General features: G+C 38.7%; 1 protein-coding gene across 1 annotated transcript in view; it reads left to right on the top strand.

The window, feature by feature from the left end:
* Positions 1–396: 396 nt before the first annotated feature.
* The window catches only part of LOC118032878 (uncharacterized), a 42090-nt gene continuing 28940 nt past the window's right edge, over positions 397–13546 (top strand). The window contains exon 1 of the mRNA XM_035037663.2: positions 397–868. Within this exon, the coding sequence (XP_034893554.2) occupies positions 536–868 (333 nt within the window). The 5' untranslated portion in view covers positions 397–535. The remainder of the gene's footprint in view (positions 869–13546) is intronic.

Below are 13546 nucleotides of genomic sequence, written 5' to 3'. Positions count from 1 at the left end.
GCATTCCAATCATTTTGTTAAATTATGAATACACCTAAAGAAGATTTTAGAGATCAATTCAAGAAAACACTACAAACTACAATTTAGTACCAAGTTAAGTTAGGAAAGTTATAGAGAAATCAAACAAACACCAGGAATATTCTTGAAATGAAAGAATGCTTGTCCACAATTCAAAGAACTTTGGAATTTTCTAGTGTATTAGCTAAGATTTCATCAAGTTCTATGGCTGGAAAGATTGTTTCATTTAGATTGGTTAAGAAGGCTATAAATAGCCATGCAACCATCACTTGTAAGGTAAACTAAAAACTATGCTAAGCTTAAAACCTTTGTCCTAAAACTATCCTCCTTGTATTATATTTCCTATCAACAAAGATTTTGCTTTGTATATCCTTCAACCATTTCCAAATTACAACTTAAAATCTTAACCATCAAACTACTTTCATTTCAACCCCTAATCACTAAAATCTCCTAAACTACCATCATCCTTTAACAGTGGTCAGAGCCCAATTGATCGGAAGGGGGCATTAGAGTCTTTATGGCCACCATAAATTCATCAGAATCTATCTTTGTGTCACTTCCTATTTTTGATGGTGGAAACTATGATTTGTGGGGGAAAAAAATGGAAACACTCTTCAGGTCTCAAAATCTTTGGGACATTGTTAAGAATGGATTTGAGGAGCCAGAAAACATCTCTACTCTAGAAGAAGCACAACGAAAGGAGTTAGAGGTGAAAAAGCAGAAGGATGCTAGTGCCCTTTATTTGATTCAACAATCACTTGCCAATACAATTTTTCCTAGGATTACTAAAGCTTCAACAGCAAAGCGAGCATGGGATATGTTGCAAGAGGAGTTTTGCGGCGATTCTGAGGTATGCACCATTAGACTCCAAATACCACGAAGAGAGTTGGAAAATATTAAAATGAAAGATTTTGAGATTGTTAAAGATTATCATGGAAGAATTAAAGTAGTTGTAAATCAAATGAGATCTATAGGAGAAAAAATTATTGATCAAAGGGTTGTTGAAAAATTTCCAATCAATCTTACAAGAAAATGACTCTATAGTTACTAGTATAGAACAATCAAAAGATTTAACAATCTTGTCAGTAGCTGAACTAATAGGTTCTTTAGAAGCACATAAGAAAAGACTCAGTACCACGAAGAAGACTCTATTAAGAGTGCTTTTCAGTCTAAGCTTAATGTAAGGTCTCATAAATCTAGATATAATACCGAAAATTAATGGATCTGCAAGGATATTATGTAATAATAAGTCAGTCATTTCTATGATAAAAATTCTTGTATTCCATAACAGGACAAGCACATATCAATCAAATATCACTTTTTATAAAAAGCAGTTGGCTATAAAGAAATCGATTTTGAATATTGCAAGACTAAAAAACAATTAGTAGATATCTTCATAAAGCCCTTCCATGAGTTAAGTTTGAGGCACTACAAAATCAAGTTAGAGTATCAGTGAAGTATATTAAGGAGGAGTATTAAATTATTAATGCACTTAAAGAAGATTCCAGAGGTCAATTCTAGAAAATACTATAAACTACAAGTTTGTGCTAAGTTAAATTAGGAAAGTTCTAGAGAAATCAAACAAACACTAGAAATGTTAAGAATTCTCATCCACAATTCAAAGAACTCTAGAATTTTCTAGTGAATTGGTTAAGATTCTTGCAAGTTCTATTGGTGGAAAGTTTGTCTAAATTGTTCCATTTAGGTTGGTTATGAGGGCTATAAATAGCCATCCAACCATAACTTGTAAGGTAAGCCAAAAATTATGCTAAGCTTAAAAACTTTTTTAAAAAAATTCTTCTGTAGTTAACAATAGAGAGTATTGTTAAGATTGTACATTAACAATAGTTACTTATGTAGAGAGCAAATATGGGTTATGTTACTTATGTTAAGATTGTAAGATTAACATTAACAATAGAGGGTATTGTTAAGATTGTACATTACTTATGTTAGTTTAACATTAACAATAGTTACTTATGTTTGTAAGCAAGTGTCCATGTATATACAGTTGAATTTGAATTCATATGAGATAAGGATTATGATAAGATTGTAGATTGATGAGGTTGTATTAGAGTCAAACTCTACTTGCTGTAACTGATTGCAGAGTCTCTGCAACATATCTATATATATATACATTGCACCTAGTTCACGTAACTAAGGTAGCTTCACACCAATTCTGCATTGAATCTTTACATGGTATCAGAGCACTCTTCCTGATCTCTCTCTTTATTTTTATTTTCTTGTTTAAATCACAATGAGTGATTCCGTAACCACAAATCTTGTGACTATTGTCACACCCCCACAAAAAATTATAAAGGCACGACATCGGCTGGCGATTTTCGTTGTGTTCTAAGGATTTGGTTCTTTGGAGTCGCCACCTAGTGTTTGGTCACTAGGAACCCTAACTGGTCTTTCAGAGATTCTAAGGCAAGGGACTGGTTGCGTAAAGGGAAGGTACTAGCACCCCTAGTACGCCCTACCTAAGGTAAGCTGCTTGGTGTTTGGTTTGCTCCATAGTCTATGGTGTTGGTGTCTTCTAAACCCGTCAATTTATTTTAGATAGAAATCTAAGGAAATTCCATGTGCTATGAAAGTTCGTTTTTTCCTTTAGTATTTCAAAAGTCGGTGACTCGTAAACCGTGGAGAAAAAAAATTAAAATTTTGAAATGTTCTCGATCGCAACCAAAGCTTCTTTCAAACATGTGCGTTGATTTATTACTCCCGATAATATTTTGGATGTTCGTCCTTTTAAGGATTTCTTCATCTAAACATTAGCGGTGAACAATAACCACAACTTCTCCTCCCAAAATAAGATTTTTTATAGTTTTTTTGAATATTGGCCAATACCCTTTGGAGTTTTACAAACAAGTTTGTAAAATCCACAAATGCAAGAAAATGATTTGTGTTTAAGAAATCCATGCGAAAACACATTTTCAAAACTTCCAATATTTTTTTTTTATATATAAAAAGAACATTCAAAACATGTTAGTGTATTGGCCGTATGCATGAAAACAAAACATTTTTTAATAAACATTTTTTTTTTATGAAAACCGGGTATTTTAATACCGGATTTGTATCTTTACAATATAAAAATACAAACCGGTATTGACCCAAAATACAGTAATAAAATTACAGAAAAATCACAAATTTCTTTGAAATAATTTTTGAAGAATTTTTTTTTTTTAGGGCTGGACCCAGCGGGGCCCACGTGGCTGGGCTGAACCCAGCATGCCTCATGTGAACAGTGAAATATGTCTGATGTGAAACAGTGAATAGCATTTCACTGTTCACGTTAATTATATTTATGTGAACAGTGAATTAGCATTTCACTGTTCAAGTGAATTATATTTCACTTGAACAGTGAAATGCAAGGAAATGGTGCATGCACAGCGACGAAGGGGGTGCAAACCTGGTGGCAGAAATGATGTTAAACACGATGGCGAACACTCCAGTGATGCTGGTGGCGGTGGGGAGGCAGTTGACGAGGTCTCCCCGGTGGTGCTGACGGTGGCAGTGGCTGGGAAGCGCAATTGTTTTCTGCAGTATTTTCTTCTTCTTTATGTAGACGCACGTACCTCTGTCTTCCTCCTTTTTGCTTCTGTCTGGGTTCTTCTCCTCTTGATCCGGGTGTTTCCTTCTGTCAGCTGTTCATCCTTCTCTGTGTACAATGGTCTCCCCTCTCGTCGTCCCCTCACTGTCTCATTGCTTTTTTTTGTTTTGTTTCCTCCTCTCCTCTCTTCTCTGTCTGTTCCTTCTCCGGTTTCTTCTCTCTCTCTCTTCGGGTTCTCTCCTCCTCTCTCTCTTCGGTTTTCTTTGTTTTTTTCTTTGGGTTCTTTTTTTCTTTTCTGTCTTTTCTCCCCTCTTCTCTCTTTCGGTTCTCCATTTATAGAACCAGCGGGCGTGCTTCAACCGTGGAGCCAAGGAGCGGGTCGAGGAGCGGCTGTCGGGGAGCGGCTGTCCAGGCGGGCCTCCCTCGGCTTCAGCAGCGCGGCGGGTGGTCGGCCAGTGTCTTCTGTCGGTGGCCCACCGGCGTGGGGCCTCGGTCGGTGACAAGAGGGACCTGCAGAAAAATAAATAATGCAAACTTTTCCTTCTTCCCCGCTGTAATGTTCGGGGGAAGAAGAAAGTGAACAGTGCCGTTCAAAACGGCACCGTTCGGTCTCTTTTTTTTTTTTTGCATGAAACGGCGTCATTTTGGATAAAACGCGCCGTTCCATTTTAAAATAAAGGCGCCAGAACATTTCTTGAATCGGTCCTTAATCATCTGTGTTCAATTCAATTTCGTCCCTTCCAATTTTCGGTCCGTCCCCATAGTTGGCCGCGTTTTCCATTTGATCCTTGGCCTCTGATTTATGCAATTTAGCCCTCAATGATCAATAAACTTCTAATTTCTTCAAATTAAGCCCTTGGATCAAATTCAAACAGCCCCTCCATCTTTGCGCCTTCCCAAATTGGTCCCTGGTTTCGGATTTTTACAATTAAGTCCCTAATTGGCCATTAAAACTTCAATATTTATGCAATTAAGCCCCTGATTTGACCCAATAAATTCCTAAAAAATATATTTTGGCCCCAGAACTTTAAATTTCTTTCTAATTAAAGCCCAAATTGACTTAAAAATCAATTTTTTCTTGCCATCAAATCTTCTATAAATTCAATCAAAAATCCAATTAAGTCCATAAACATTCAAATTTGGGCTTTTCTCCTCAAAATTCAAATTTTCCTTCTCAATAGGGCTTTCATCCTTCAAGAATATACTGTCAAAAAGTCAATCCTTGTATTTTTAAATTCCTTGACCAATTTTCTGACTTTTTTCCGGGCGCTTCTGCCTCCGGTTATTTTTCTAACCTCTTTTGGCTATTTATTTTATTTTTTCAGGGGGACCCAAAAATGGGTTACAACAGATGCCCCCTCTTTATAATACTTACGGAGCATGGGTTTTGCGCAGTAAGTGTTATAAAGATAAACCCAAAACGGAACTCCCGAAACTGATCTGGTCGAAGCTTGATTGATCTGAAACTTTGTCCTTTATAACAATCCTCCTTAGCCAAAAACTATGATCCAAACTTAGTCATCTCGAGATCCTTATCCAGCGATCCTCTGAATTATTAATTTAGTTTGATCAACATGGAAATCCATCTGAGATCCCATTTGGTGATCTCCTTTAACCTGGAATCCCATTTGGCGATTCCTTTACTCATAACCAATACAAAAATGTGTGTGTGGTCTCTTTATGATGGGTGACCTGCCCGAATGGAAAAGGGAAAGAGTGGTCTCATTCTTTAGGTGACCTACCCAGAGGGAAGAATGGCCTCATTATTATGGGTGACCTACCCAGGTAAAAAAAAATGGAGAATGGTCTCATTCTTATGGGTGACCTACCCAGAGAAATATGGTCTCATTGTGATGGGTGACCTGCCCAAGGAAAAAGGAAGAGTGGTCTTATTGTATGGGTGACGAACCCGAGAAAAATGATGGTCTCATTGTATGGGTGACGAACCCAAGAAAAATGATGGTCATTGTATGGGTGACCTACCCAGGAAAAATGATGGTCTCATTGTATGGGTGACGAACCCAAGAAAAATGATGGTCATTGTATGGGTGACCTACCCAGGAAAAATGATGGTCTCATTGTATGGGTGACGAACCCAAGAAAAATGATGGTCTCATTGTATGGGTGACGAACCCAAGAAAAATGATGGTCTCATTGTATGGGTGACCTACCCGAGAAAAATGATGGTCTCATTGTATGGGTGACGAACCCAAGAAAAATGATGGTCTCATTGTATGGGTGACGAACCCAAGAAAAATGATGGTCTCATTGTATGGGTGACCTACCCAGGAAAAATGATGGTCTCATTGTATGGGTGACGAACCCAAGAAAAATGATGGTCTCATTGTATGGGTGACCTACCCAGGGGGAAGAATTTTGTAAACTCCATGCTTTTCTAAGAAATGGTTTCAATATGAGGTCCCTTCTGGCGACCTTCCTTGATGAATGTCGAAGTATGAGATCCCATCTAGCGATCTCCTTTAACTTGGAATCCCATCTGGCGATTCCTTTTATTCAAAGCTGAAATATGAGGTCCCTTCTGGCGACCTCCTTGGATGAATATCGAAATATGAGATCCCTTCTGGCGATCTCCTTTAACCAACTTGGAATCCCATCTGGCGATTCCTTTTTTAACCAACATGAAATACGAGGCCCCATCTGGCGACCTCCAAATAGTGAAACACGAGATCCCTTCTGGCGATCTCCTTTAATCATCTTGGAATCCCATCTGGCGATTCCTTTTAACAAACATGGAATATGAGGTCCCATCTGGCGACCCCCAAAATAGTGAAATACGAGATCCCTTCTGGCGATCTCCATCAACTTGGAATCCCCTCTGGCGATTCCTTTTATTCAAAGCTGAAAATATGAGGTCCCATCTGGCGACCTCCAAATAGTGAAATGCGAGATCCCTTCTGGCGATCTCCATCAACTTGGAATCCCATCTGGCAATTCCTTTTATTCAAACATGAAATATGAGGTCCCTTCTGGCAACCCTCATCGAAATACGAGATCCTTCTGGCGATCTCAACCAACTTGGAATCCCATCTGGCGATTCCTTTTAACAAAAGCTGAAATTTGAGGTCCCTTCTGGCGACCTCCGTTGATGAATATCAAAATACGAGATCCCTTCTGGCGATCTCAAACAACTTGGAATCCCATCTGGCGATTCCTTTTTACCGAATGCTATCGATGTTGTTTTTCCTGCTGGCAGGGTTTGAGAATCCTTATCTTCTCTTCTTGTTGTTCTAGAATCAACTCAATGATTCTTTCTTCGTCCATAATCTTGTTGGAATGCACTAAGATCTCCTCCTGTAACGATCCAAAAAAAACATACATGCAATGATTTATGATTAGATGCAATGCATGCCTTCATACCTGGTTTTGAAACATAGGCCCCATCCTCTTCTTCTAGTTCATGAGACTCCCTCTTAACATGAACTTTGCTTTTGAAGTCGTATGTTGGATTCATCTCTCGTGTTGCCTATCATATTCTTGGAGAAAAAGTCTTCGACTTTTTTACAAGTAGCCCCTTTTTTCTCCAAATTTACGACTTGTCCTTGCCTCTTTGTCATGCTTTTGTTAAATGCTTTATCTTTTTCAAATCTACGGGCCCTCATCCCGTTTTGAAAACATGTAAAACCTTTCAGGAAATAATCTTTTATTGCCCCCTAGTGTGGAGTGCAACTATATGTCAAGAAGATCTGATTTGGTGCTCTCCAATTGATGGAGTCATCTCTTTAGTCATGTGTAAAAAGTTCTTTTAAGTAAAAGATTTCAAATGCTATGAGATCATATGTTTTATATATATATATATATAAAAAGGCTCTTTACAAAGAGAAATCATGGTCAGACTTTAATTTTGTTGATTGGGAAATTACGAAATACATCAAGCGTAATATTTCCTTACAGAGTCAGAATTCACCGGCCTAAATAGATCTTCTCCATCCATTCTAGATAACAATTAAAGCTTCTCCCAAAAATGCTTTTTGTACCACTAAAGGGCCCTCATTGTTTGGCGTCCATTTACTATGACCTTCTCCTGGTAAAAGACAACATTTTCTTCAATATAAGATCTCCTTCGTGGAACCCTCAAGGTCGAATCCTCTTGTTGTATGATTTGGCCATCCTTCTTTGATACAGTTGATGATGACAGATTGCGGCTATCCTCTTTTCACTTATCAGATTCAACCGTTCACATTTAACCTTCTCCCATTCTAACTCTTCTAGCTCAAAGTCTATCAATACTCTTAATGAGGGGATTTCAACTTCTAAAGGTATTACCGCCTCCATTTCATATACCAACGTATACAAGGTGACTCTTATTGAGGTTCGGATTGCAGTGGGGTACGTGTGAAGGGCAAATGACAACATCTCATACCAATCCTTGTAAGTGAATACCATTTTCTAAATAATCTTCTTGATATTTTTGTTAGAAGCTTCTACCGCACTATTCATCTTTGGCTTGTATGGCGAGGAATTGGCATACTTGATTTTTTCATTTAGCGCAGAGTTCTATTATCATCTTGCTATTGAAGTTCTGGTATTATTAATTTTTCTAGTGGACCATATCGATGGATCAAATATCTTTCCATAAATTTCTTCAACACTTTTTTCACGTCATCGAAACATCTCAACAAAGTTTCGTCAAATGATTTCTTATACAAAGTTTCCCCATCAAGATAGAAATCCATTGCCAACCTCCTCAACGTCTTCTTGTTGATTTTTGGATGCCCCCCACGGGATATGTATGGTTTTGGATGAAATTCTTGATATCATAGTACCAAGGGTTTCCATCTATTTCTCTTTCAAACTGAGCAACAGTGAGCTAAGTTATTTCTTATATCAATGTGTATTGGTTGTACCTTGTGCCCAAAGTCTATTCTAACCATAGAAGCTGGCGTGACCAAAACATCAAAATGGTTTCATTCCCTTCCTAGATGGGTGAACTTTATTTTCTCAAATTCTCTAGCCCATCTAGACAAGTATTCTTGGCAAGGTCTCAACTTCTCGTCCTTGGTTTACCCTTGTCCTTTCACTTGACAAATAATCAAAATCGAGTCTCCAATACACATCTATCTTTCTGATGTTTAGCTCTAATGCAACCTCTAAAATGCAAGCTTCAAACTCAGTTGTGTTGTTAGTGTACCCAAATTGCGACTTAACTAAAACCGGATACTGTTTCTTATTAGGAAAGATTAGCACTGCCCCCACTCTATTACCTCAACACCCTCAAAGTACATAATCCAACAATCTGATTTCCCTTACTCGACTGAAAGCATATTTTTATCCAAAAAATTAAATCTTAACAGCCCATAAACTTTCACAACATGGTCAGCTAGGTGATTGGCGATGACATTCATGGCTTTCCTTGTCATATATACTATGTTGTACTCAGCTAGTAGAACTTGCCATTTTTCAATTCAACTCGATAGATAGGGGTGGATTCAGTAGGTATTGCTTGATTTTCGTGAAAGCTTCTTCACATTCTTATTCCAAATTCCAAGATTCTTCCTCCTTAACAATTTGAAGATGAGGTCATAAGTCGTGGTTAATTGGGATATAAATTGAGCAATGTAATTCAAACTTCCCAAGAACCTCCTTACATCCTTCTTAGTCTTGGGAGTTGGCATAGGTTGAATAGCCTTTACTTAATCAGGGTCCACTTCTATCCCTTTGTCACTCATCATAAATTCCAACAACTTCCTAGATTTCACCCCGAATGAACACCTTGCATGGTTAAGCCTCAACTTGTACTTTCTTAGTCTTTCAACTAATTCCTTCAATATTTGGTCATGATTCTCTCCCTCTCTAGGTCATGTCATCCACGTATACTTTAATCTCTTTTGCATCATGTTGTGAAATAAAGTTACCCTGGCACTTTGGTAGGTGCCCCCAACTTTCTTTAACCCAAACCTTGTAGCGGGTTTCCAAGTTTGTTCATGTTGTTCGTTTTTGTGAATCCCCTAATGTTATTTTCCTACCATTCTTCCTCTTCTACAACTAATATGGATTCTTTAAAGTCCGGCCATTCATTCTCAGTGTAAAGTGCAGGTGTAGTTATGGAAGATTCGTTTTGAAAAGAAAAATGATGTGTAAAAACACCAAGATGAACTTTTGAAAAGGCATTTGGAACCTCGATTTAAAAAGTTGAAAAAGGAAAACAACACAATATCATGATCAAACAAGCATTGTTGATTAAATCACCAAATGGAGCTTCTTGGGTCTCCCAATTCTAGAACATCTCTCCCTTTATGGATGCAAAAGATATTATGGAGCATATATCCTAAGGATAGGCTCTAGTTCTTTTATGTGAGACATTGGGTAGGTTTACTACTGGGTCTCTAAAAAGGGTCTCTTGCTGTTCCAGTGATCACCCTCGTAAAGGCGATATGGAGGTCCAGCAGATAGTGGGATGGCACGTGTACCAATCACAATCAGTCTAAACACTCAGCAAAGAGTTGGGGTTTACACAAACTTAAACCTTGACTCAAGTCATAAGGCAAGCTGCTAGTCCCCCACTTAACCTTAAAGTTACAGGTGTGTGCCCTCATAATATAATAACAATAATAAAGTGATGCATGACCATGCCATGTACAATAGAATGTAAAGATGTATGCTAAAACTTTTAAACAAAGCATCGTAAGAAAACAAAAACCAATAACACATAGCCTAAACAAACAAAAAATCAAGCTTAGTCCAAGGGTCCCCAATGGAGTCGCCATTCTGTCACACCCCCACAAAAAATTATAAAGGCACGACATCGGCTGGCGATTTTCGTTGTGTTCTAAGGATTTGGTTCTTTGGAGTTGCCACCTAGTGTTTGGTCACTAGGAACCCTAACTGGTCTTTCAGAGATTCTAAGGCAAGGGACTGGTTGCGTAAAGGGAAGGTACTAGCACCCCTAGTACGCCCTACCTAAGGTAAGCTGCTTGGTGTTTGGTTTGCTCCATAGTCTATGGTGTTGGTGTCTTCTAAACCCGTCAATTTATTTTAGATAGAAATCTAAGGAAATTCCATGTGCTATGAAAGTTCGTTTTTTTCCTTTAGTATTTCAAAAGTCGGTGACTCGTAAACCGTGGAGAAAAAAAATTAAAATTTGAAATGTTCTCGATCGCAACCAAAGCTTCTTTCAAACATGTGCGTTGATTTATTACTCCCGATAATATTTTGGATGTTCGTCCTTTTAAGGATTTCTTCATCCAAACATTAGCGGTGAACAATAACCACAACTTCTCCTCCCAAAATAAGATTTTTATAGTTTTTTGAATATTGGCCAATACCCTTTGGAGTTTTACAAACAAGTTGTAAAATCCACAAATGCAAGAAAATGATTTGTGTTTAAGAAATCCATGCGAAAACACATTTTCAAAACTTCCAATATTTTTTTTTTATATATAAAAAGAACATTCAAAACATGTTAGTGTATTGGCCGTATGCATGAAAACAAAACATTTTTTAATAAACATTTTTTTTTTTTATGAAAACCGGGTATTTTAATACCGGATTTGTATCTTTACAATATAAAAATACAAACCGGTATTGACCCAAAATACAGTAATAAAATTACAGAAAAATCACAAATTTCTTTGAAATAATTTTTGAAGAATTTTTTTTTTTTAGGGCTGGACCCAGCGGGGCCCACGTGGCTGGGCTGAACCCAGCATGCCTCATGTGAACAGTGAAATATGTCTGATGTGAAACAGTGAATAGCATTTCACTGTTCACGTTAATTATATTTATGTGAACAGTGAATTAGCATTTCACTGTTCAAGTGAATTATATTTCACTTGAACAGTGAAATGCAAGGAAATGGTGCATGCACAGCGACGAAGGGGGTGCAAACCTGGTGGCAGAAATGATGTTAAACACGATGGCGAACACTCCCAGTGATGCTGGTGGCGGTGGGGAGGCAGTTGACGAGGTCTCCCGGTGGTGCTGACGGTGGCAGTGGCTGGGAAGCGCAATTGTTTTCTGCAGTATTTCTTCTTCTTTATGTAGACGCACGTACCTCTGTCTTCCTCCTTTTTGCTTCTGTCTGGTTCTTCTCCTCTTGATCCCGGGTGTTTCCTTCTGTCAGCTGTTCATCCTTCTCTGTGTACAATGGTCTCCCCTCTCGGTCGTCCCCTCACTGTCTCATTGCTTTTTTTGTTTTGTTTCCTCCTCCCTCTCTTCTCTGTCTGTTCCTTCTCCGGTTTCTTCTCTCTCTCTCTTCGGGTTCTCTCCTCCTCTCTCTCTTCGGTTTTCTTTGTTTTTTTCGTTGGGTTCTTTTTTTCTTTTCTGTCTTTTCTCCCCTCTTCTCTCTTTCGGTTCTCCATTTATAGAACCAGCGGGCGTGGCTTCACCGTGGAGCCAAGGAGCGGGTCGAGGAGCGGCTGTCGGGGAGTGGCTGTCCAGGCGGGCCTCCCTCGGCTTCAGCAGCGCGGCGGGTGGTCGGCCAGTGTCTTCTGTCGGTGGCCCACCGGCGTGGGGCCTCGGTCGGTGACAAGAGGGACCTGCAGAAAAATAAATAATGCAAACTTTTCCTTCTTCCCCGCTGTAATGTTCGGGGGAAGAAGAAAGTGAACAGTGCCGTTCAAAACGGCACCGTTCGGTCTCTTTTTTTTTTTTTGCATGAAACGGCGTCATTTTGGATAAAACGCGTCGTTCCATTTTAAAATAAAGGCGCCAGAACATTTCTTGAATCAGTCCTTAATCATCTGTGTTCAATTCAATTTCGTCCCTTCCAATTTCGGTCCGTCCCCATAGTTGGCCGCGTTTTCCAATTTGATCCTTGGCCTCTGATTTATGCAATTTAGCCCTCAATTGATCAATAAACTTCTAATTTCTTCAATTAAGCCCTTGGATCAAATTCAAACAGCCCCCTCCATCTTTGCGCCTTCCCCAAATTGGTCCCTGGTTTCGGATTTTTACAATTAAGTCCCTAATTGGCCATTAAACTTCAATATTTATGCAATTAAGCCCCTGATTTGACCCAATAAATTCCTAAAAAATATATTTTGGCCCCAGAACTTAAATTTCTTCTAATTAAAGCCCAAATTGACTTAAAAATCAATTTTTCTTGCCATCAAATCTTCTATAAATTCAATCAAAAATCCAATTAAGTCCATAAACATTCAAATTTGGGCTTTTCTCCTCAAAATTCAAATTTTCCTTCTCAATAGGGCTTTCATCCTTCAAGAATATACTGTCAAAAAGTCAATCCTTGTATTTTTAAATTCCTTGACCAATTTTCTGACTTTTTTCCGGGCGCTTCTGCCTCCGGTTATTTTTCTAACCTCTTTTGGCTATTTATTTTATTTTTTCAGGGGGACCCAAAAATGGGTTACAACAACTATCAATGTCACAGCACAAGCTCCTCTAAAACTAAACAGCCACAATTATCTGTCATGGCGTTTACAGTTTCAAACACTTTTTATTGGCTATGATTTGCAAGGTTACATAGATGGCACCAAGCCATGCCCACCACAGCAGCTTACCGCTACCACCAACAACATTACTCTTGAACACTTGAATCCAGAATATCTCATATGGATACGTCAAGACCAGCTTATTCTCAATGTAATCATCGGATCCATTACACCCACAATTATCCCATTTATTGCTAGAGCAAACACTTCTCGTGAAGCATGGAACATTCTTGCTGCCACATATGCCACTCCATCCAGAGGCAGAATCAAACAAGTAAAATCACAACTTCGATTGCTAACCAAAGGAACTCTCAGTATTACAGATTTTTTGCAATCTGTCAAAGCCAAAGCTGATGAACTTGCAGTGCTAGGGGCGCCAATAGACAATGAAGACTTGACAGATAAAATTCTCGAAGACCTTGGTGATGAATACCGAGAGCTGGTACGGGCGGTACAAGCCAGGGAGAATGCAATTAGTTTTGATGAGCTTCATGAAAAGCTCTTGATGTTTGAAGCCTCCCTGCAGGCAACACCAAAAACTGTTACTCTTTTTCCACCTACTGCACAT

Source organism: Populus alba, chromosome 11 (genome assembly GCF_005239225.2).
Source record: "Populus alba chromosome 11, ASM523922v2, whole genome shotgun sequence".
In the NCBI taxonomy this organism is placed as follows: Eukaryota; Viridiplantae; Streptophyta; class Magnoliopsida; order Malpighiales; family Salicaceae; genus Populus; species Populus alba.
The sequence above is the reverse complement of the archived record's forward strand: the minus strand, read 5'-3'. Positions and strand labels throughout refer to the sequence as shown.